Source organism: Dinoponera quadriceps, unplaced genomic scaffold (genome assembly GCF_001313825.1).
Source record: "Dinoponera quadriceps isolate SergipeBrazil2010 unplaced genomic scaffold, ASM131382v1 scaffold71, whole genome shotgun sequence".
Taxonomy (NCBI): domain Eukaryota; kingdom Metazoa; phylum Arthropoda; class Insecta; order Hymenoptera; family Formicidae; genus Dinoponera; species Dinoponera quadriceps.
The window spans coordinates 649168-674371 of NW_014554274.1; the positions used below are offsets into that span (position 1 = coordinate 649168).

The 25204-nt window shown below is 43.3% G+C and overlaps 4 protein-coding genes and 1 long non-coding RNA gene across 9 annotated transcripts in view; 4 read left to right on the forward strand and 1 right to left on the reverse strand.

Annotated features, from left to right (window-relative positions):
- The first annotated feature begins 133 nt into the window (after nucleotides 1-133).
- On the forward strand, nucleotides 134-7393 carry LOC106741211 (elongator complex protein 1). Its single transcript, XM_014612984.1, has 12 exons — nucleotides 134-404; nucleotides 874-1631; nucleotides 1885-2313; nucleotides 2390-2890; nucleotides 2975-3566; nucleotides 3639-4716; nucleotides 5181-5374; nucleotides 5652-5919; nucleotides 6363-6499; nucleotides 6610-6764; nucleotides 6863-6926; nucleotides 7211-7393. Exons 2-12 carry the CDS (start codon nucleotides 1170-1172, stop codon nucleotides 7273-7275), a joined length of 3945 nt encoding a protein of 1314 aa, XP_014468470.1. The 5' UTR covers nucleotides 134-404; nucleotides 874-1169; the 3' UTR covers nucleotides 7276-7393.
- Nucleotides 7394-8203: 810 nt separating this feature from the next.
- Nucleotides 8204-16954, reverse strand: LOC106741470. The gene is made up of 11 exons (XM_014613545.1): nucleotides 16782-16954; nucleotides 16078-16426; nucleotides 15845-16000; nucleotides 15529-15738; nucleotides 15278-15443; nucleotides 15063-15195; nucleotides 14883-14940; nucleotides 9500-10123; nucleotides 9154-9393; nucleotides 8903-9021; nucleotides 8204-8817 (listed from the first exon to the last, which is right to left on the reverse strand). The coding sequence occupies exons 2-11, from the start codon at nucleotides 16408-16410 to the stop codon at nucleotides 8562-8564; spliced, it is 2295 nt and encodes a 764-aa protein (XP_014469031.1). The 5' UTR covers nucleotides 16411-16426; nucleotides 16782-16954; the 3' UTR covers nucleotides 8204-8561.
- On the forward strand, nucleotides 12321-14782 carry LOC106741458 (Down syndrome critical region protein 3 homolog). Of its 2 annotated transcripts, none has more exons than XM_014613524.1 (6): nucleotides 12321-12799; nucleotides 12869-13012; nucleotides 13307-13699; nucleotides 13769-13865; nucleotides 14021-14146; nucleotides 14242-14782. In XM_014613524.1, exons 1-6 carry the CDS (start codon nucleotides 12731-12733, stop codon nucleotides 14322-14324), a joined length of 912 nt encoding a protein of 303 aa, XP_014469010.1. In that variant the 5' UTR covers nucleotides 12321-12730; the 3' UTR covers nucleotides 14325-14782. The 2 variants fall into 2 exon arrangements, with proteins under 2 accessions (XP_014469010.1, XP_014469019.1); XM_014613533.1 differs by having other exon boundaries at nucleotides 12324-12787.
- Nucleotides 16955-19290: 2336 nt separating the features above from the next.
- Nucleotides 19291-20694, forward strand: LOC106741154. 2 transcript variants are annotated; one of them, XR_001374156.1, is made up of 4 exons: nucleotides 19291-19599; nucleotides 19965-20293; nucleotides 20373-20537; nucleotides 20597-20694. It is a non-coding gene; the product is annotated as an uncharacterized LOC106741154 (long non-coding RNA). The 2 variants fall into 2 exon arrangements; XR_001374155.1 differs by having other exon boundaries at nucleotides 20373-20694.
- A 1287-nt stretch (nucleotides 20695-21981) lies between these two features.
- The window catches only part of LOC106741186 (myocyte-specific enhancer factor 2), a 104707-nt gene continuing 101484 nt past the window's right edge, over nucleotides 21982-25204 (forward strand). For all 3 annotated transcript variants that reach the window (XM_014612929.1, XM_014612911.1, XM_014612920.1), the window contains exon 1: nucleotides 21982-22247. The gene's annotated coding sequence lies outside the window, so the exon portion shown is untranslated. The remainder of the gene's footprint in view (nucleotides 22248-25204) is intronic.

The following is a 25204-nucleotide window of genomic DNA, read 5'->3' on the forward strand; positions in this document are numbered from 1 at the left end:
AACACCACTACCACCGCCGCACAGTCCTCCTCGTCGTCGGCCTGCCGATCCCCCGGAACGAAGAACCGGCCGGTGATCCGCGGTGACGCGCGAGGATGCTCGCTCGAAGCGCTAATTTAATTCCCACCCGTGGGCGATGCGTGCCGCGCGGATGGCTGATCGCTCTCGCTCGGTGGCCCTCACAACCACTGCTTTTCGCGATTCATCTTGTCACACCGATGGTGGCGCTGACGTCCGTCCGTCCGCTCGGCTGTCCGTGACGTTACACCCAGACCGGAGACGATTCGTCCAGATTCCGAGCGGTTTTGCATTGACTTTTTATCGGGAATCGTTCGGACCTCACGTTGCCGACGGCTGACGTAAAATTGCGAGACTGGCGACGATTCATGAGCCAGTTACGGGTGGTGAGTATTTCGGGGTTGCGGATTGGATGTCGGGATTCCACGAATCAGCGGCAGCGATCGTATTGTTTTTCCCTAAGGCGGAAACATGAGAAGTGAATATTTCCGAGGCCGATATTCATGGTCGGTCTTATGTATAAACAGTCTTAAGTTCGCCTTCAGATACTGTGCGGCTCGTTTCATTGGTTACAAAGCATCTGAAGATGAATTTGAGGTTAAATGTAAGATTTGACTATGAATACCGGCCTAAATGTTGTCGGATTAGATAATCTTCGCTTTTCGCGGGTTCACGCGAAAGAAAAAGATTCATGTCTCGCTGGAAGTCGATCGTGAATATTTTTCTTTGACACGAACTCATAAAAAATGGAAATTTTTTAATTAAAAAACATTTAGAAATGTTCACTCTTCACGTTTCCGTCCTAAGGAAGAATTGCGTTCGCTTTATCCCGATTGGCCGAGTTTTAATTTTCAGTATCCGGCCCAAGCTGAGATTTCGACAGGGGATTTCTAATGTCTCTAACATCTTCGCTGAGCACCCTAGGGATTTTCTATCCGACAGCCAATCGATGCGTCCGACGAACTCACACGACGAATGAAAACTTCACCCGATGCGGGCTTGAATAAACCCGCGCGAACCTGAAGCGTATTTCTTTTGTTTCCAAATAGCTATTCGCTGCGGAACGCATGTTTCTTTCGCGGTTGTGCTTTTAGGTTAAACGTGCGCGGATTGTCGATAAATACTCGTGACACACCGGTCGCCGAGAAAACATGAAGAATTTGATTGTTCATCGACAATACCGCCGACGTTTCTCATTCCGGGACAACGTCAAGGATGGCGATCAACTTTTGGATACGTACCCTTGGAAATGTGCTGTTAACACAAATAATGGAGATTTATATGTTTTGTTGGGCACTCGCCTCATCACTTTACCAGCTGATAGAGAATGTGATGTTAATATTTTGAATATTGCCGAATGCAAGGACTCGAAGGTTGTTGGATTGGAATATTGCATTACAACACAGCAATTATATTGCGCGTACGACAACGGTGATATCGCTACGTTCGACGCGACGAGTAAATATTCGAATTACTTTGAGTTCGAAGTAGTTGCTAGTTTTGACAGTGGCCTACAATGTATGAGACTTAGTCCGGATCATGAGATCATTACGGCCGTGACCGGCTCAGGAACTGTGGTTACCATGGTGTCAGATTTTCAAGTGATATCAGAGGTAACATTCAAGTTGAAATTGCTAATTTTTTTAATTACTAAAATTAATGCTGACATAGATTAACATAATAGTTTAGTTATATCGTCATTTATCCTTAATTCGTATTTGATAAAGAAAAGGATAATAGACAATGTGATTAGGCTTGTGTTGACTCGTATCTCTTGTTCGAAAGCAACATACGTATATATGTAATATTGAGCAATTAATATATAATCTTGTCAATACATAGTGAAATTATACTTAACTGTTACAGGTGGATTTATATTCATCAGACTTTGGAGAAAAGCAATTTATAACTGCTGGTTGGGGCAAAAAGGACACTCAGTTTCACGGTTCCGAAGGTAAAACAGCAGCTAAAGCCAAGCCGGAGCAAGTAAATGCGAATGACTCGGACGATAGTCTTCCCAGAATCACTTGGCGAGGGGATGGTACTTTATTTGCTGTCAGTTTTCTACACGCTGCGACCAAAGTTCGACAATTTAAAATATTTAACAGAGAGGGTATCTTGCAATATACTAGCGAGCCAACCAATGGATTGGAAGAGTGTTTGGCATGGAAACCATCGGGGAGCCTAATCGCAGCACCTCAGAAACTGATAAACAAGCTTGTTGTCGCACTTTTTGAGAAGAATGGCCTTAAGCACAGGGAATTCTCTCTTCCCTTTGGAGCGAAGGAAGTAACGGTATACTAATGACCGATAGCGCTATTTTCCCAGTGTCTCCTGTCGCTGCGAAAATCTTCAAATAGATGTTTTACAGGTGAAGGATTTGTTTTGGTCACCGGATTCGGACGTACTGGCTGTCGTTTGCAAACAGTCAGGCACAGAGAACATCACGTTGCAGTTATGGACCGAAAATAACTGTCACTGGTATCTCAAGCAGACCCTCAACTTTCTCGCTGATAATCCACTGGTGTACGCGACGTGGAGCCCTACGGGAAGATGCAACGAGAAGGAATTGATCATTGTAACATTGCGCGAGATTATAGTTTGCTCTTTCAATTGGTGCGTGAATCGCAGCAGAGGCAGTACCGTGAACGACAATACCGTGGTCGCTGTCATCGACGGAAGGAGAATATTGATAACGTGTTTCCGAGAGAAGATCATACCGCCGCCGATGGCGCAGCAGTGCCTGGAACTTGAAGAGCCAATAAACGCGATTGTCTTCGCGCCGGATGTCGAGAAGAAACGTTGGGTCAACAGCAATATATTTTGTGCTGTCTCGTGTAACAACACTCTGATAGTTTTCAAGCAGAAAGAGGCAAGTAAGATTGTGAGATCGTAACGCGAACTTATGCGTACGGATATTACTTGAAACGTTATGCTAGGTTATCGGTGCTTGTAGGATTCGCCCACGACGTACGAAATCCTCCATTCGTATCAATTTGGAGGACTGTTTCTGGAGCGGATGGAGGACTGCAGCACTTTTCAGCACTTCCTGTGGCTCGACAGATTGGTCATGCTGTACTCGAAGACCACGGACTCCGACAATCTCTTGTGCATGTTGTCCTTGGAAAATATGTTTCACTCCGACGGCAACATTTATACAGTGGACGAGCCGATAGAGCACATCGTACCTGCTGGTATGGACGCGGCTTACGTGATCACGAACAAGTCTGTGTTGAAGTTTACCGTGGACGAAGGACTGGTGCCGACGAGTATAGAATGGAAGGAATCGTGTTGCCACGTGGAGGTTGTGAAAATCGGCACGAGACACTTCGTCGTCGCTTTATCCCGCACGAATCGCTTCCTGATCGACGGCGAGGAAGTCGCCAATAACGTCGCGAGTTTCTACGTGCACTCGGCGTTCCTGCTTCTCACGACGCTCCAGCACACGTTAATTTGCGTCCCGTTGGACGAGAGCGGCATGGAGCGACTGAGGAAGCACGATCTGACCGTCAAGCCTTGGGAGCACAACGGCGGGACGTCGTTTGCAGGTGAGTATTTATCACGATCTTGTTCTCGCGAACAGCCGTTACATTCGATACGTCGCGAACCTATCGTCGCAGATATCAGCATCGGACGGGTGGAAAGGGGCTCCTACATAATCGCAGCGATACCGCAAAGCTCGAAGACGATCTTCCAGATGCCCAGGGGCAATCTGGAGTGTATAGAACCGAGGCCGCTGTTGCTGCACATAGTGGGCCTCCAGCTGGACAACTGCGACTATCGCACGGCGATCGACCTCGTGAGGAAGCATCACATTAACCCGAATTTAATACACGATCATAATCCGCAATTATTTACGAGCAACGCGGAGAAGTTCGTCGAAGGCAACGGGACGTCCAGTTGGCTGTGCCGCTTTTTGTCTGAGCTGCAGGACGAGGACGTCACCACGACCATGTACGCGAGTTGTTACCGGGGCCGTCGTACCGCACAGTCGGTGCCGACGAGTGACCGGCCGAGTGTCGAGGCTAAAATCGACAAGGTCTGTAGGATATTAAGGGACATCATGGAGAAACGAGACGACGCGAGTGAACTGATACAGCCGATCCTGCTGAGCTTGATGAAGAACAAGCAAGGTGCGGGGCTGCAGCTCGCCCTCGAGAAGTTCAAGAAGGTGAAAGCGGCGGAGGAGCCGGCCGTCGTCGAAAATGCGTTCGGATGCCTGCAGCTGGCGACGAACACGCGCGTTCTTTACGACACCGCGTTAGGCATGTACGAGTGCGAGCTGGCGATGTTCATTGCGTCCAAGTCGCAAATGGACCCCAAGGAATATATTCCGTTCCTGAGGGACTTGAGGAAGCTCGAAGAGAACCGCATGAAGTACTCGATCGACCTGCACCTTCGTCGCTACGAATCCGCGCTCGTACACCTGTCCAGAGTGCCGGGCGAGTTTGAGGAGTGCTTAGGGCTGATACGTGATCACAATTTACACGCGAGGGCGATGAGATTGTTCGAGCGGGGCAGCGCGGAGTACAAGAGGGTGGCTGGAGCTTACGGGGAGCACTTGTCGAGTAAGAGTATGTATCCGGAAGCCGCCGTTATGTTTTGCAGAAGCGGGGATCTCGAGAAGGCTTTGGACGCGAACATGGCAGCTGGCGATTGGCAGGGCTGCATCGTGGCAGCGACGAAGCTGAACTTGAGGTAGATATTCTCTGATTCTCACGGAGTCACGTATGCTGATGAATGAGTGAAATTGTAACGACTAATCATGCTAGTTCGAACTTTGTGTATACGCGCAGGGTTGAGTAGTAATTCGCCCAGTTCTAAGAGGTAAAAAGTCAATAACTTCGAACTTGGTTGAATGTAAATGAGGTAACTTTCGATTTGAACAAGTACGAGGGAAAACGAAGAAATTAAAATCTGTCAAATATTATTATAATGAACATTATATTTGCACCTTGGGCTGTCACTTTGACTCCCGTTAAAATTGGTCGACACCCAAGCTCGTCGACAGTGACTCCCAATCGTGATAGTTTGCCGCAGTGCCAATTTCAGTGCGTGCAAACTGTTTTGCTTCCCGTTTGCTTTGCGTACGTACTAGAAAATCGCCACTAAAATCGATTCGATGCGATAGAAAAAAGCGATTCAAAGCAATATCTCTTCAGCCCTACAGATTTACGCGAGCTCTACAGAGAGATAGTGAAGCGTCTGACAGCGGACCGGAAGTACGAGAAAGCGGCCGAGGTATTGAGGTATTATTTGAACGACGCCGAGGAAGCTGTCGCGTTGCTGTGCGAAGGAAGGTACTGGAAGCACGCGATAAGGATTGCGCACGACGTTCGACGTTTGGATTTGAATGGTCGGTGAATGCTAAGCAAGAATCGATCGTTTTTCGCCCGGGAATTTTCTATTCTCGCAACAAGTCGGAAAATATTTAAAAAAAATCAAATGTCCCGCAGAATATATAAAATATCTGAAGTATAACGTTTTCGTCGATACAAAACCATCACCCATTTCATCGATATTCGATCGATACGAGTCTCGAAAAACCACTTGGAAATTGCTTATTTTCGAGGATTGAACAGAGATTCGGACGTGCCGGAGCAGTCGCTTGAATCCTACGCTTGCTTTTACAGACACGCACATCGTGCCCGGGGTGAAGGAGCACGCGGAGCACGCGATCGCGCGACTGCGCAGCGTCACGGAAGACTTCGTCAAGCACAAGTCGCGCCTCACCTCGGTGAGAGCCGAGATCAGTGCGAAACAGTCGTCACCCACGGCCAACGACATCGTGTGTCACGACACGCTGAGGTCGAATGGAGAAGTCACGGACTTTCTCAGCGATGCGAGCAGCGTCGCGGGTTCCGTCGCGAGCCAAAAGTCGCGGGTGTCCACGACTTCCGGGTGAGTACAGTACGCTTCTCTCTCTCTCTCGTGCATCTGCAACGATCCAAGATCTAAGCTGGTATTTATGGTCGGATCCTGTATCTAAGATCGTCTCAAGTTCATCTTCAGATTCTTTGTAACTGAGACGATCTTGACGCTCGAATAAGGTTCATCCAGTCACACGTGTGACAAGGTAGGTCGGATCCGACCGGTGGGAGCATTTCGTAGATTTCTCCACTAGGCGCTTTTTATTCCCGCAACAAGTCAGAAAATATTTAAAAATAAATAAAATATCTCGCAGAATATGTCAAATATCTGAAGTATAACGTTTCACCAGCGCGTGCGCGGGAGCATTAGAATATGGACCCGGTCGGATCCGACCGAACCTTGTTACTCAAACATACATAAGATCAGACTATGAATACTGCCCGTAATCTAAATTGCACTCTTCTCTTCCTCAGGAGAAGCTATCGATCCAGCAAGAACCGCAGGAAGCAAGAGAGGAAGCTATTCAGTTTGAAAGAGGGCAGCATGTTCGAGGACTTGGGCCTGATACACGCGCTCTACGAGATCGTCAGTAACGCGTGCAAACGCAGAGGTTCGTTCGGCGAAGCGATGCGATCGACAACATCGTGTTACTGTCAGGCTTTATGCCGGTAGAGCGAGATACATTCGTGATGTATTTCTTTCTCTCTCTCTCATTTGCAGATGAATGGTCAGAGCTTGTGGAAGCGTTAGTCCACTTCGAGTTCGACGACCGCGCAGCGGAGCTCCGGGATAAAATGCGCGGTTTCTTCAAATTGGTGGAGGTCAGTAAAGCTGAGATCTGGGACAGATCGGCGCCCACGAGTTTGAGCGAGATGGTGAGTGATCGTCTTTCCGAGAGATTCCGGCAGCTCTCTTTTCAATCTTGTTGCTCTTGCGTGCATTCATCTATTTATGGTTCGTGGCTGATTTTCAGGAGAAAATGGCAATTTACGCACCGGCGCAACTTCAAGAAGTGACCGCGCATCTGAAATTAGTAGGTGAGTCCTCGTGTGGCGAGACACCTGAGCGTTACTCGCGGTCCGATCTTGTATTTAAGATCATCTCGAATACATCTTGATATTTTGCGCAGTTATTAAGGAGTCTTAAGACAATTTCGCATACCAATTTAACTGAATGTCGATTTGAGAGAAGACTCCTGTCGGTATCTCAAGATAAATCTAAGACTATGTGAAATGCCAGACCGGACTGAATATCGCTACTAATATCAGATTAACAATCTTATCGTATTCATCGGTTCTTTAACGTGCGTTTCACCTTCTAGATATGTACATAACGCATCCGCCGCCTGAAGCTAGCATAACGCCGTGTATACTGGATATTTTTTAAATCTTATCTTTCTATCGGAGATTGCACGATATAAGTTTTGTAAAGAAATACTTGAAATAGTCAAAAGATGATGATAATTGTACTTGTCGTTACATAATAAATGGTGATGAGATTGAAAGGCAGAAGCAGTAATTGTGGTGATTTCACTTTTTATTTACAAAAGTACGGGGGGTGTATAGTTAGTAATTTAATCTAAATCATTACATCGGTATCCTTATCACGATGTTACATATAAATTTGCGGTTAACAAAGCCTAAGCATACATAACAGCCACTTAAACTTCACTCTGATATAATCATATACATATATATATTTGCTTCTTGAATTAAACTTACGATAAAATTGAATTTAGAATTTGAATCTCTTTTTATATAAGGATTTCTTAGCTAATATTAAATCTGAAAATCCGACTTCGCCTTTACACTTTAACGCGAAGGCTTATCGAATAAATTTTATATATGTACACATTATATGATATAGCAATGCGACGTATAAATATATCTGTATTAAGATCATAGAATACTTCCGTTTTTATCACGATACGGATAAAAATTTCGTGAATGACGTGGACAGCTCTACAATTCCCTTAGCTTTTATTTCGTTTTTGTACGTAACTTTTATACAATTTTCACCTCAAGACAACAAGTGCAGACGAAGTTAATCATGGATGCTTCTTTACGTCGACTAATGATAAACTATATTTGAAGAAAAAAAAAATATGGATATAAAAGTGCAAAAGGTGAAGTATATACGTTTGGAATACTCTCATATTTTCATATGCCACATCAAAAGTATCGTTGTAGGACTTGTATCAAAAAAAAGAAAATATTTTTATAATTAGCTAGAGGAATAAAAACTAAAAGTTACTCAATATTCTATTATAAAAGATACATTTTATGATTTCTGCTATACCTAGTTTTACTATGGCAGTCCAAAATAAAGTCCATCAGTATTACCTGACTAAATTTCTTTAATGTTTATACTAACAAACCTCTGTATATAATCTCTAAATACGTCCTCGTTCTAGTCTGGTTTACTAGCTTAATAAACGCGAGATTGTACTCTTCAATAAGTAATTCGTGCATCGAATGTCCGATCGACACGACATTCATTAATTCGTGATAAAGTTTACTTCATCGTAATTTTCGCAAGGATGCAGCCTCTCGTGTATACCACACCGACACTCTCACAATCGCACTCATTCACACGACATTCAACGGACAAATACCTTATTGAAAAAAATACCTCAACATCTTAATGTCACGAAAGAGCGTTACATGACGGCATTATGTCTCATTGCCCGCTTGCGCAATGGCTAGAAGGGTCGGTGACTTGAGCTCTGGCCGAACGCTGATCTCCATGTATTTCGACTGGACGTACTTCTTCCTCACAGCTTGATATTTACTCGTTTCCGCGTTAGTTATTATGACAGCTATATCGTGTACGGCAGGTAACACATCGTCCTTAGAATAAGTGCTGTAATGTGCTAACGTATTTGTCCAGATAACTTTGCCCTCGTCTTCCTCATCATTACCGATGATTCTACGATGAGAAACGGGATTATTATTCACGCCATTTTTCATCGCTATCTCGCAACACGTAAATCCTTCGTTTCTCGGTAACTTACATGAACGCTAGGTATATTGCTGCTGCAGCGATGAGACTAGGTGGATAGTGACATACATTGTAGTGGATCAAGCATTGCTCCAGGAAATATTTCGCCATCGTGTGGTGTACAGGGAGTGCCTTTTAAAACATCATTCAGAAGTCGTTAATCGCGAACCGACCTAAGTCCGATATAAATGTACGTGCCAAGATGATATTCAACTTGGCCGGGTGGAGCTTAAATTTTAGCGCAAATTACGCTTTCGTACGTACTTTCCCGGCTTTGCTGTATCTCCGGAGGAAATGCAGCGGCAGCGGCCGGCCGAACGAGAAATTCAGGGTCTTCACGATCAGCATTTCCATCTGCAATATGTCTGACTTCGTATACGCTTGATCCGTTATATATACAAAGTCGCTGATATCCGGGGAATACATTTCCTCGTATTTGCTAGCGATGAACATTGCTGTCACACCTACCAGCTGCAATCTCTTCCTGTCTATCGTTCGATAAGCCTGCGCAAACCAAGTCAACGGGGCATTGTAAAATCAAGTTTACCGGTCGATTACGAATCGATTGGCGAATCTGTCTCACTTATATTAGCTTGTCGGGGCATTCTACCTGTAAGAAGCGGTCGATTATTGCGACCGTGAGATACAATGTTTCTTGCATCAGCCGAAACTGTTGGTGCACCTCGACCAACCAGTCTACCAGTACGCTTCTCATTTTAGAACTAATTTCTTGGGCCATTAGAAATCCCTTCTTAACAGGATACTTGCTCTCCAACTCTCTTAAATATTCGTGTATCTCGTTGGTGTAAAGAGCAACCAGGATGGGGTTCTTCTCATCCTGTTCGTCAATATCTTCGTGAATCAAGTCCGAAGAGAACGCCTTGGGTGTTTCTTCTATCTTCTTATCGGAACTCTTATCAGGAGTGTTTATCGATGCAGGTTCTTCAGTGGGTATATTGGCCTCACTGGGAGCTACCGTCTTGACGACTGGCTTCACAACTTGGACCGGTGGTTTCTCTGATACTTTCTCCTTCGGTTTCACAAGTTGCCGCTTCTGCACCGTCACTGCCGCCTTCTTGTCCTTTTGCAACAAACTGATCCTGTCTATGGGCTCTATACCCCTTATCGTGTTAACTTTGTTGCTTATCTCACGTAACACCGGTCTGTTTGTTTTTGCTGGTAAAATCGCCGCGGAAGACTTGATGTTTTTGACATTCTCCTGGTTCACTGCGATCTGCGTTAAATGAGAGAAGATTTAGAATGACAAAGTGTACACATCCGCAGCATATATATATATATATATATATATATATACAATGTTCCATCAACGTTTGTGCAGCTCTTAAAAATAGACGCACCCTTACACCAGGTATGATGAAACTTTACATCAATTTGAGTATATTAGGCTAGATTTCTCTTTCTTCTAGAATCCTTGTCATAATATACATACCTGTTTTATCTTCCATACCAAGAAATATCCAAGAAAGGAACATATGCAATATACCGCACAACTATTGATGTAACTTACAAAAATTACGAACACACTAGCAAGAGGACGACGAATCTAACATTTTCCGCACCGCACAGGAAGATTGCATCGCGCGGAGGAGGGGCTGTAAACGCCCAAGCGGGAGGGGGAAGATGCCAGAGAAGAATTTGGAAAGAATCGTAGAAACGCGGGGTACGGGAACACCCGGACCGTATCCGGCGCCGAGAAGCCCTCGGGACTGGGAGTGATAATAGCCAGGATTTAACCATGATAAGAAAGCAAGTGCCTCTCTCTCAGGGAACGATAAGGGCATTTAAAGATGTCAGGTAGCAACGACCGGTCGACGTTGACGCCGAGGTGAAAACATGCTACCTCTTCTGCACGGATCACAAGCTCACCTTAACTGTAGCCCGACTTTTCGTTGCCATTGTCAATCGCACGCAGTAGGAAAACGATCTTACGCCGAACACGTATTTGTGTCTCTCCCTTCGAGAAGTGAGCCTCAAATGGCCTTTTGCGAGCAACGCCGGGCAGGATTCACCTCTCGAAGTAACGACTCCGTCGGTTTGAATTTGTTTGGCCGAGCACGCGAACGGTCGGCGCGCACGCGTTGTCCGCAGGGGGAAATGCCGCGCGAATACGACGGTTTGATTGGCCAGCCGTTGGCGTAACGTCTCCTTTTAACGTATTCAGCTGCATGTCTTGCATTGGCCGGGTCCCGTAACCCAGGCATTTTCTGCGACAGGTTTCTGCGAAGAGCGCCCTTTAACAAAAGACAAAAGACGGAAACGACGTGGCGCCGACGAAACGAACGAAAGATCTCGAATGGGAGAAATGGTGCAATGTAAAAAAAAAGTGCAAATTAAATCGCATTGTGTGCGCGAGGGAACAAAGGTTTCCTCGATTTTCGTTCCGGTCGTCAGCTGATTTTTACATTACTCACTACGGTCGTTTTATCTTCCCGGAAGAATCTCACGTGTAATCGTATTAACGATAACGACAACGTAGAACGAGTTGCTTTCCGGAGGTTAAAAGTCTCACTGAAGCGTTGTGTGTCTCAAGTAGAGACACGTTTATCAACTTTATGACCTCTCTCTCTCTCTCTCTCGTGCCGTACAGCACAAATGTTCAAAAAACATCCCAGAGACGTCCCAGAGATATTGGAGCATCTCTGAGACTTCTGTAAAGTGTCTTTTGAATATTTATGCTGCATTGGATTTATACACGTTCTAAGTAGTCAAACATACAGCAGATTCTGCGTGACATCTGCTGTAGATTTGCTGTAAATTTTATCAGTAGTTTACTAACAAAAATGTAACAGGATCCGCCAGCAGAATATAATTACAGATTAAGAAGCAGAAACCGGGCATCTGTCACTCCGTCGCCGTTTAAATGTATTTAATTATGGAGCATCGTTCGGATCCTGCTTGGTTTTTACCGTTAGGTCTGTCGTCGATCTGCTGTCAAATTATGTCAACAGATCACCCGTCGTTCTATTCTGATTGAATCTGAATCTGGCTTCCAATCCGCCTGTATAACGCTAAAGTGTTACCCATTGAGTTGGAATGTTGTACGAATGTCCCATTTTACAAGCATTTGTATGATTCTTAATTCTAGCTCGCCACATTCCCGGTCCAGCGGACCGTTGAACGTTTTTCGGTTTCCCGGCTTCCACATGGTATATTATTTTTCTTCTTCAAACATCAGGTGTCCGCTACAACGAACAGTATTCTTTCCTAAATCAAAATTGAGAATTTTTCTGACAAATTTAATTTAAACTCGAATTATTTTAATGAATTTTCTCGACACGATATCATAAGCATCTTATTCGGACTTCGTATTTCCAATTCCCACGTTACGAACGTAAAGACATGAATTAGAATGGAAATGACGAAAAGGCGACGAAATCGAGTCTCACGGACCGGAGTATGGCGAATTAAAGACGCGAAATAAGTGTGGCTGGCTTAACATGTACACGATTCCCCTAACGTATTATTTGTACTCTCAATACTTTTCCGTTGGAGGGGCCGTCCGATGCCGCCCGATTGTTGACGACAATCGAATTGTTCTGCAAACTGCTGCTGGCAACATAGCTTTCGCAAACAGCTGATCGCAACCGATCACAGCTGTTTTACGAAACTTTAAAGTTCCTACGAAGGTTCTAGCAGCGACGATCGACTGATAAGTTCAGATTATGGTCGCGAGTACAGTGAAAATTGCGGAATCAGTTGGGAAATGCCGCGTACAACGAATGCATTGATGATGTTATCGACGGCGTGTGACTCGCTTTGACAGATACGATTATTGATTTTGACATTGACTGTCAAGTGGTGTCAAAGGAGTTCCGAAACAATGTCTATCAATGTAGACATAAAATTAAAACGCGCGAGCAAGATATATCACGAGGGGGTCGGTTGCCTGGTTGTGTATAGTTTGCTTTTTTTGCGAAATATGCGGATTTGAAATTTGGAGGTTATGTTATTGTTACAGGAGGTTGTTGCTGGTTTGATATTGCTGAAGACTAATTCGGACGTGAAGCACGATGGGATATTTCTAACTATGGAAGGTTCGGTCAATTTGCAGCTCAGCTCGAAGAATGTCGGTATTTTTGAAGCATTTTACAACTCTGTTAAGGTTAGTACGTGTATGTGTGTGTGCATGTGATCTTCAGCCAGATGAATTGGATTGGTAAAACTTGTCGTATAAGGATTATTTTTGATTGAAGTAGTTTTCCTCATTCAACCATACAGTGATCATAATTTATTTAAATTTTACACTATCGTTAATTGATACAAGAGTCGTTTGATTGCTTTATGTGTTTTTTGCAAGCGTATATTCTTCTGCTTAAATTGAAATTCCAAAAACATTAACTCTTCACAGTGAAATCTTAAATTCTTTTTCGCCTAAACAATCTTCTCTTCTTTATAGCCTATACAATTAGTGCAATATACATTGGACGTTGCTCCGTCGGGAAAGATTCCAAGTGGCAAGACGGAAATACCTTTTGAATTACCATTAAAGCCAAGAGGAAGTAAATCTCTTTACGAAACATATCATGGCGTTTTTGTCAACATACAGTACTTGATACGCTGTGATATCAAAAGGAGCTTCCTCGCGAAGGACGTGAACAAGTCATTGGAATTTATAGTTGAGGATAAACCAACCACCAAGATGGAAAAGGAGCACAGTAAAATCGTGTTCTTCAAGATAATGCCGGAATCTCTGCAGAACGCTAGGGACAGAACCAATGTGCCAAGATTTTGCATTTCAGGGCGACTAGATTCCCTGCACTGCAAAATCTCCGAGCCCTTGACTGGGGAAGTACGTAACTCTTTCCACCCATCATTATTATTCATATTGTGTCTTCACTCATTAGTTCTGTACTTGAAGGTAGTGATTGAACATTGCGAGGCTGTTATAAAGTCCATAGAGTTGCAATTGGTCAGAGTGGAAACCTGTGGATGTGCGGAAGGATACTCTAGAGATGGTAAGAGCTATGTAATTCATGGGGGAATAACTCAACTTTACATTTTGAATTTAGAATCATTCTTTATATCGACTATGTACTAAACCTCCGAATGTAAAGGGCTGGAAAGGCATATCGCAGTGACAATAAGAATATCTGAGAATGTATTTTTGCAGCGACGGAGATACAAAATATACAAATTGGTGAAGGCAATGCTTGCACAAATCTTGCTATTCCGATCTACATGATATTTCCAAGATTATTTACATGTCCCACTTTGAGCACAAGCAACTTCAAAGTCGGTAAGAATAGTCTCGCATGTTTATCTTCTGAAGTTTGAAAAGTACAAAAATTTACGATATACTTCTAATATATATCATATGTGGTCTCTTTTCAGAATTTGAGGTAAATCTTATTATTGTGTTTGAAGATGATTATTTGGTCACTGAGAACTTCCCTATTATACTCTCGCGATATTGAAAGTTATAGAAATAAAGATGTTTTCTAAAAACGTGTAGTTTGTAATATTTTTTCATATAAAATATATTTGTCCCGTTATGTTCCATATGTATTCGAAAAATGCATATAAAAGATAATATTCTTCACATGAAATAAGTATATTGTAAGCAAAGACGTGACGTGTAAAAGGCTATAAATATCGAAAATAAAAATGTCGGGAAAAGTTACTTCTCCAAGCTGTATTTTACCTCCACGAGGAGAGAGATTGAAAAATACCCTTTCTACGTTTTGTGTAGTGTGGAATTGCTTACGAACGAAGTGTATAGCCTTTTACAGTATATGTGGACTTTGGCACAGATGTCCTAATTTTATGAAAATATTGCGCATAATATATAACCTTTCCTTGATGTTAAGACCCCGACTTATTATCTCAACCTAAAGTACTAGCATCTCCTTTCGCATCTCTGAGCCCTTCTTTTACTCGAGTCCTGCTTTTTGGATAAATAGCCTATAATACTTTTCTACTTGTTTATTCTGTGTTAGCCCGACCGAGGCTAACAACACGACATAGCCGAGTACGAATGTCAGCAACTTGTGTTGCTTGAACCATGTCAGCAATCCCGAGTTATCATTAACGCTGAAATATCAGGATGTTGCTTACAATAATGACCGTGATTGTACGAAACTTAAATAATATATCTTCCAATGTAATAAGTATACAATAGAGTTAATCAGTGAAATAAGTTACATGATTCTCACCTGGTTGTTTTGACATCTTGAGCGTAAACAAGTAGATAACGTACTTTCACCAGATCGCTGTTTATCACCACGTAATATTTGTTTGGTATTCTGCCACCTACGGAATCATCTAACATGTTTTGCGCGTTGTTGCCTAAAAAGTGATACTATCAGAAATTTGCTCTTCAGACTTCGTCGTGTGGTAAAATATAAATATCCAGAGACAATACACTTACTCGAGTCCCCTCTTTTGATATCGGGATGATCGATCAGCTCGCAAAGTGCTATGCAACTTATCTCGCTCCCGAGAACGCTACCTCCCCATCCATAACCCACCGGACTGTAGGGCAAACTCACCCCTAATTCGCTCGAGAGATATATTCCCTTGCCAAATTCCGATCTCTGCAACGACGAAATGTGTAAGGATGTATAGCAATTTTGCAACTATCCTAAGTAAAAAGAGAACACGACACCGATCACTATATACCTTGCACATGATCTGCTGTAAACCATAATGCACGATAGAATGGAAATTTTCCAGACGAGTTCCATGGTAAGCGTAAAATGTCGAGTGACCCTTCTTGCTCGATTTCCACTTCTCTTCCGCCGTAGACTGTTTTGTACTCTCTACTTGGAATATAAGATTCGGTGCTGCAGCCGGCATCTCCAGAGGTATTTTTTTCAGTACCCCATCGTACTGTAATATAAAATTTTACCCATTTCAGAGCTTGTGCCATGTATGAGGCAGTGAGTCCTACGATATTCAGAAAAATCTTTATGTTGCGAACGACAGATAAACTTACGCATTCTTTCTGTACACTCTTGATATGTGGATCCTTCAATCGTAGCAATACCCAGTACAATAACTCTATCACCTCGCCATGGTTCTCATATGCGCCAGCTTCGCCGAGTTCTTTATATATCACGGATAAAGGAGGAACTGATTCTATGGCTCTCCTCTGCAGAGAAAGTAATATATTAGACCATTATTATATGTTGTCACATGTACATACACAAAGAGTATCAGAGATTATACCAATGCTTCGATGTCCTTGCACTCGTTCTTAATGTACATAGGTGGGAACGGCTTCAAACAAGTATCATAGCGATAAGTGTTGGATGCCGCCACGAAAAGAGACCACTTGAAATCGGCAGCTTTCTGATCCTTCTCCAGTAGATGTCTCAACAACGACATCTTCTTCTCTACATTTTCATCAGTTATGTTGTGGTCCACTTGAGACGTATATAATATATCTAGGCCAGTCTGTGCCACACTCTTATCCTCTGTAATTTCATATTGCCGATTCTGTCTTACTCTCGTGTCTTTGAATGCCTCATTCAAGTTCCTACTGGTGTGCGCCATTATCATTTATTTATTACTGCACCTGTATAAAAAAGATATATCTTTCAGAGAAAATAATTCATCGTTCTCATAAGATCATGTGGAATATTTATGTATTAATAACTTATCCTACACACAAAATAAACCTCGGAGATCAATCAGATTCGCTGGAGTATCTTAGAATACAGCTTTATGTATGAATAAAATTATGATACTTAATAATTGATATATTTAAAATATACTTTATTGCCTATATTTTATTATCACTCATATATTAAGTTGCAATATATGAAGGACGCAAATTACACTTTTCTATTAATTTCAATTACGCAAAAAAAAAAGATTGCTCTCCACACTCCTCATATCATATCACAAAAATGTTTACATAGGACATTTACCGTACAGTGATACAGTTATATGATGATGCATGTGTTCTTTTGCCATTCCTATTGTGCTGAAATGTCCTAATTAACATATTTGGAAGTTCAACTTCAATAACAACGGGTAGATAAATTAATATAAAATTTACATTACAGAACGTTAACAGATATACGTATGTAACACCAGGCGGAAACCATATTGGGTTTATTCGTCCTCTAGGGACATTCAATCAACAAATATTTTACCAATTCTAGTGATATCTATCTCGACATTCATAGCTCATATGTAGCTCCTATATGCATTTAAACAAAATATATTGGCAAATATCGCCTTTTAACTCGACATATCGCAAAAAATTCTGAAATTATGCACCTCTAACAATTATCTGATAAGATTCTACAATTGTGAAGAACAAAAATCCAATTTAACAATTAATCCTGGAAAAACGAGCCTCTGTCAGATAATTTTTATTCGCGTATTGTTTGCAAAACTGTAAAAGGCATTCAACGCGCGTTTTAAGTTGTGAAATATTCGAGCATTGTTTGGAATATCAACTCTCTCGATGGTGTGTCATATTTTATAGAATCTATCAAAAGATTTTCGTTTTTAAGCAATACTTACGGGATGTCTAACATTCATCTTCCGATCTTCGATTTATTTACCGTGCGTGAAAAAATTATCAGCGATCGACGAGTTGCGTGGCGCGCGTGGGGTTCGCTTGGAATCGGCTCGATTATTTTCGTCTCACAAGAAATTTATAACAGAATCGTAAACATCTTCCTGACTCTTTTCGCGACCTGTGTACCATACACATTCGTCTTCCATTTGTTTCGCCGTCCTCGCTTGTTTCTCAAAGCCGCACGCGATAACCCAAGTATTTTATAACGTACATTTTAACTCACAAATTGATACGGCGAGATAAGCCCGAAACGAAACTACAAGGAAAATGCAGATAATGCAAGTTTCGAAACTGAGTGGGAGGCTCGCGTCGCGGACGAGAGAAAAGAAAATACAAGCACACTGTTTCTCTGTAAACACAAAGAAGGTTAGATTACCGATTGTTCGCGGCGGCGTCAAATAATCTGCGTTTTCACGACGGTCGAGAAAATTCGCGGAACTTGTCGCGAAAATATATTTCTCCCTTTACAATTCAGGATGTCAATTATGTTTCTCTAGGGCGGAAAGTAAAAATTTCAAGTGCTTTCAAATAAAAAAACATTTCCCACGAATTCACGTAGAAAGGAAGATTCATAACTCCCTGGGGATTGATCGTGAATCTTCTCCAGCGTGAACTCGTGAAATGTGTAAATTTTCTAATTTCAAAACATTTGAAATTTACATTTTTCATATTTCCTTTTCCTCCGAGAAAAATTACATGGCGATATCCAGGGTGACTTTCACCCGGTTATTTCAACCGACAGTTAACTCAACGGAATTGACCAATCGCTTTGGCCAATTAGCTAAACTGATCAATGCGATTGGTCAATTCCGTCGAGTTAACCGTCGGTTGAACTCAACCGAAGTTGATGAAAGTCATCTATAGACCCGATTTTTCATTTTCTGATTAATTTGTGATTTAGACATAAACTAACGATGTTTTTCTATTTATAGTTAATCATTAGATTGATGGTTTTGTAGTGATAACTTTTAAGTTTAATGAGATTAACTATGAATAAAAATATATTTTTTACGTTATCATCAAGTTAAGTTTAAACCATCAGAAGATGAAAAACCGTGCTTTAGGGGTAGTTTCACAACTTTCGGTTAAGTGTCAACCGTGATTGGTTATTTCTGGTTAATTCTGCTTAACGACAAATATTATTGGTCAATTCCAATGGAGTAATCAGCGGTTTAAGTTAATCGGAGGCTGTGAAAACTGGCCTCGCCCTCGCTCGAAAGCCCTCATCAAAATCCTCATGCTAATTTTTAATTCAACCCTCGGGTCTCGGAACCCAGAATAGGCCACTTCGTAGACGCATCGCAAACCCTTCATCGTTCAAAACACGCTTAATATCAAAACATGATCTCCGCGCGACGGCAATTCACTTCGCTCCGTGAGCAACGCAGCAGCATCAGGATCGATCGGAAACCAATCGGAAGAGGCGACATATCGATAATTTCGAGACGACTTCGAGGTCTCGACCAAGGCACGTCATTTTTATCGTCACCGTGGACCGTCGTCGAAATAACGACGGTTTAACGTAAAATTGTCAGCTGCTACACGCATTGCTGGCGTCGACGAGGCCTGAATCACGATGAATTGTGACGCGCGGAGAGTTTCGCTTCTTTTTCTTTTCTTTTCCTCTCCCGCTGAAAAGAGAAAAGGTGTCGGGAGTATCGCGATAAGATATCCGTTCTCGTGCGTTCGCGCACACCTACGTGCGCTGCGGATTTTTGCGCGCGATCTCGGCATTATTGTTATTATTATTATGCATATAAATGTCGCCGCGCGTCCGAGGTTTCGTGTGGGTATTCGCGTTTATTACTGGTTAGCACGACACACGGGTGCAGTTTAGCGCCCGCACCTTATATCACGCCGGTGTGAATGACGTGGTGGCGTACAACACGTACATCGCAACGAAACGGCTCGGCCCGCAATTAGTTAGAACGCATAAGTCGCTGATGTCTTTTTCATCGCGCGCACGTGTGTAAAAATGTGCCGAATATCGTTCACTAATTAAATTTCCATTAAACGCACGTGTATTGCATGTGAGGATTTTTTTCCCGCGATCAAGTTACTCGCGGAATTGCGAAACTTAGTCTAACGTCGTGCTTATATTATTGTGGTGCTTATTATACCAACGAACTATTCTCAGAATCTACAATATATGAAAAGTATAACTGAAAGAAATAATAAAATAATAATATAAAATTATATTATATAAAATTATATATATATATATATATATAATAAGATCCCGGAGAACAAAAAGCGTCTGAAATTGACGTCTAAAAGAAACAGAACGTCTTTTTCGGACGCACTTTGTTGTATATATATATATATATATGTATACAATATATACAATATATACAATATATATATATATATATATATATATATATACAATATATACAATATATACAATATATATATAATATATACAATATATACAATATATACAACAAAGTGCGTCCGAAAAAGACGTCTGTTTCTTTCAGACGTCCATTTCAGACGCTTTTTGTTCTCCGGGATCTTCTAGATGTTGAAGTAAGCAGACGTGACTCTCGATATTTGCCGAGAGATTTGCGAATAGTATTTGTGAACGTAAAGTATGGTAATAAAATACCGTTGATGGTTCGGATTATCCAACGTTTCCCGTCCTCGCTCCGTTGACGGAATAACGATGACTCCGACTGATGTTCGAGATTTCAATAATACGGGGCAAAGTACTAGCCGCAAATATTACAAATGTCAATAAAAACGAAGAAAATAAAGATTACCCAGATTAATTCTGGAGGGGTTGTTTCAAGTATAACTAGAAACTGTCAGCCTTGTTACTTTCATAATGACCGACTGCTTTTCTGAAAAGTATGTAACGACGAATATCGTAAGTGTATTAACGACATAAGATTGCGATATGTTAATAGCGCACTTTGTCCTCCATTAGAAGCGGAAGGGTCGCATTCGCTGTGGGGGATACTCTGAAATAATCACGGTCGCATGGATATCGACTTCATCTTTCTGTTTGAGCACGAAAGCGATTAGTTCGCAACGATACGACGGTGCACGTTGAGCGTGGCATTCTAAGTTAAAGCGACGCTTTAATTTTAGCGTAAGTCTACACCGCACATCTTTATGTTCCCCTCTTTCTTATTTTATTCACCTGCTTAGGCTACCTCGCTGTGCTGCACACAGAGCGAAGCTACAGCTCTGTAGAATGACCGACCGATATCTTTGAATTTTAGAAAGAATTCATCTCAAAACATTATACATGCTAGGAAAAAATGTTTGTATGTAATCATATAAAATTATATTTAATTACATATAATTAGGTGATTTATATGTAAATTTTGTGTCTGTATAGCTACATATAATTATATATAATTATATATGTCTATAAAAAATATAAATACTGTTAAATGAATACTGTTAAAAAGAAATACTGTTAAATGAAAAACGGAAAAAATAGTTTGATTCAATTAAATATTACATCGTGGGCAATCGTATATAAACATAAGTGTTTACTTCAGTTATATTCGTATAACAGCATTTTTTAAATGCGAGACATGTATAATTATGCATGATTATATATAGGCATATAGAGCCGAAATATATAATTATTTTTTTAATGTGAATTAGAGACACCGTCGAATTTACATATAAACAGGAATGTAGGGCTTGAGATTTTTAACACAAGGCGACAAATACAAAATAACGACAAATACAATTTCCGAAAAACCGTTGATATCGGGAAAGAATATCTCAAATCCAGATCGGAATTTCTAATGGTCGTTTCCACCGACGTCGATTAAGAGTCAGCCCGAGTCAGAAACTTGGTCTGAGGCGAGCTTAAACTCAGGTTAAGGTTCAATCGACGCTGGTGCGAGAAACGGGCACGAGCTTTTCGCTTTTCACGCCGAGTCGGGAGCCAGGGAGACTGATTTACATGGGCTAGACAGGGCGCGTTCGAAGATCCGGCCGAGATCGAAAACGATCGCGGCGCCGCGGGAGATCGCTATCGTCGCCGTTGCGTCGCGCGCAATGCGAATCGACAGTCGCGCGCGCCCCCGCTCACTCTTTCTCGAGGCGGGCGCGCGGGAACTTTTGCGCGACGGCGATTGGCCGACCTGCTACTCAATGTCATGCCTCAAGGTAAACTATCGATGACGTCAGTGTACGTCACTTAACAAGTGGGAGTGGATGGATAGATGTCGGCAGCCGCGGTGGCTCTCGCGAATCGCGCTCGGTATCTGTGGAAGCTCGTGCCGCCGCTTCGACGCGATAATGCCGCGCGTTTCTTAGCGATATGTAGTGCTGAGTGCGGGAGCAGTAGTGGCGTCGACCGACTCGTCGCACGTGTTTCGTCGTGCGTGGAAAATCACCGAAATCCGTTCGCGCATGCCCGACCGTCGATGACGTCACGAAAATTGTGCTTTTGATCAAGCGAGCACTCTCGGTGTGTCTTTTTCTCTCTCCCTCTCTCACTCACCCTTCGTCTTTTTCTCTCTCTCTCTCTTTCTATCTATCTCTCTTTCTCTCCTCTCTTTCTCCGCCTCACTTTTTTCTTTCTCCTACGCTGTGTGTGTGCGTGTCTCTCTCTATCAACCTATCTCCTTCTCTCTCTCTTCCCTTCGCCCGGCCATCGTGCGCTCTTTCTCACTCGCTCCCGCTCTTCCCCCCTCTCGCTCCCTCTCTCCCTCATTCCCTCTCTTTTTTTTTAGTGGACGCACAATAATGTTGCCGTGCAAAATCAAATAATTACCGAGGCGCGCACCCGACGGGGGAGATCGTGTGGGAGCGGCGGGCCCGCCGGCGAAAAACCGTGAGTAGCAAATCGTCTTCTTTCGCCTGTTTACCTTTCGCAAAAGTCAGCCGTCAGACTACAGTCTGTCGGACATGGCCTTCGCGTAGCGCGCACACATCTATGCGCGCGCGTGTGTGTATGCGTATGCGCGTGAATGTGGGCATACGTGCGTGCATACTTCGGCGCGCGCACGCACACACATCGTGCATCAATGCGCGAGCGCACAACCGCCGCTGTACGCACAGACATACGTACGCACACACGTCGCGTCGCGGATTTCGGTGGACCGGAGACGAGAAGTAGGGGGAGAGAAGAATTTTCAACCCCTCGAAGGTCGCGAGCGGCGAGCAGGTCGTCGGTAGGCAAGCAGGCAAGTAGGATGCGTCAGGATGCGCCGCGACGCGCCTCCGTCGGCCGCGCGAGATTTATTGATCCTGCTCCGCGCGACGGCGAGTCGCTCGCGGCCGAGTCGATAGTCGGCACTCGGGATTTCTCGCGATCCCGCGGTCGTTATACGTCTGTCACGGCGAGCCGATAGGTCCGCCCTTTACACAACCAGGAGGAGACACGAGAGCGCGGCTCCCGCGAGAGGAGCGCGTTCAGCCCGTCGCCGTCGAGTGCGACTGCATTCGGGGACGGGCAGAATATGACAGCGGTTGCCTCCTCGTGGCATCGGATCCGCGAAGCGGATCGTGTCAAGGGAGCCCGTGGGCTCAGCTGATGGCGATACGGCTCACCGGGGTCTCCTTTGTTTCTCGACCGTAACCGGAAGCCCGTATTTTGGACGCGTGGCGAACGCTAAATACGCCTCTCTGATTCTCAAGCTGAAACAACGTTGCACGTTGTTTGTTACACGTTGACGCTCGTATAAGAGAGAGAGAGAGAGAGAGAATTTGAAATCAAAAGGGCGTATTTAGCGTTCGCGCTATATAGACGGTATTCATAGTCAGATCTTGTATTTGAAATCGCCTCAGGTCCATCTTCGGATGCTGCACGGATCGCTTCATTGGCTGCGAAGCAACTGAAGGTGAATTTGAGACGATCTGAGATGTAAGATTCGACTAAGAATGTTGCTCTACACAGAAAAAAAGTGTTAGATTGAAGTAAATAATTACTCCAATACTGCTTGGCAAATTTTTACTTGAATTAAATAAATATTGAGAGTATAGCATTTTTTTATATTCAAATAATATTTACTTGTTCCAAGTAAAACTTGCTTGATCCAAATAAAGATTCGATAAGGAATATTGGAATGATTATTTACTTGAATCTAGCGCTTTTTTCTGTGTATGGGTAATATTCATAGTCAGATCTTGTATTTAAGATTGCAAGTTCATCTTCATGAACAGTTTTGGATAGTTTCGGTGGATGAATACCGTGGGAGGAATATTTTTCTACGGTCATTTTTATCGATTTTTTTTGAAGCTCCTATATTTAAGCCCGTATGTTTAGGTGTTCTCCTTATGCTGAGATACCCTGTATAAGTCAGAATATTATAATATTCTTAGAAGATACTTAGCCTTCCTTTGAGTGCAAGTGAGTGTTTGCATCGGTACAAATTCAATTAGGTCAAGACTAAACCAAGAAGATTGTAATATTCTTGCTCGTGATATAAAAATATTCTTGATTCGAGACAAATGTTTTTTTCTGTGTGAATAATGAACTATGAATATCGTCTTAAGCGTCCAGAATAGGACCCCAGGGCAAGAACGCGAGATCCTCCTCGGGTCCACCGCTCGTCTCACTTAATGCGCGGCTCTCAATTTAATTCGCTGTCGGGCGAACGGCGCGTGAAAAAAAAAGGATACGAACGAAATGAGACTCTCTCGAGCGGTAAGCGTGTCCACCGAGAGAGGATTCCCATTCGAGAATTATCGAGGACGATCATACTCAAGTGTCGACTGTAATCAAGCGATTGATCGATCGATTAGCGCGCCGCTCGAAGCTTACGGTTTTCGTGCGCCATGGCCCTTGCAGGGCCACCGCAGTCTCGTGAAATTCGGTCGTCGATGGAGGCGGCGGGACGGCCTCGGCGATCGTCTCGAGCGGACACTTCGCGTAGCGTAGATCAGAGATTACACTCGGTGCACACGTACACCTATCGCAAGACGACATAAGTAGGTATTGCACTTCTTGATCGTCTTGAGCTAGCGCGAGATGACTCGTAATCATCGGCAATTGCTCTGACCGATCGTAGTTTTGAAATCAGTCTGCTGTCGGCGCCTCGCGCTGCGCTACGTCTCAAGCTGAGGCTTGTCGTTAACGGCACAAAAAGCAGCTATTATATCGCCCGATACTCTTGTAGAGTCTCTCGAGAAATTTGTTTCTTATCTACGCGTGCAGTGGCACGCGAACTGGGACCGTATTGTGTTCGCCGATGCGGCAGGATTGATTCACTTGGCGCTGGTAGACGCGCTCGACGTGACGAAACGATTTCACTCGTACGTACTCTTGTCGTATTTTCCAATCGCGATAGACTTGTCTCCCGCGGCTGGCAATTTGCAGTCTTACGTTGTTGCGCGTCGATTAAGCCGCGGCGTGTTGACTCATTAATTCGTAGCGATCGAAATCGTGGCGCGCAATACGACGCATTTACGAGGTGCGGAAACGCGCGCCTCAACAGGAGATATCGTTCCGCGATCGAACTCCACGGAGATGCAAATCTTCATGGGATCTCAGAGCGACGTGTCTTTTTTTCTCTTTTCCCCGACCGCGGAGTCTCATCGCACAAATACGCTCCGTGAAGCCGAAAGACGCTGATAAAGACGCAGCAACAGCTCCACCGCCGAGATATCGAACCCCTATCACGCTATCGTTGTTAAATATTAGAAAACACGAGCGTTTCGCTCGAGCGTTCCGTTTCGTACCGCCATCTGCGACCGGCTGATCTCTCGCCGAGCCTGCCGATAAGGCAGGGATCTGCGATCCGAGACTACGAGGCTCGCAGCCTCACACTTTTTGTCCTCAGCCTTCTC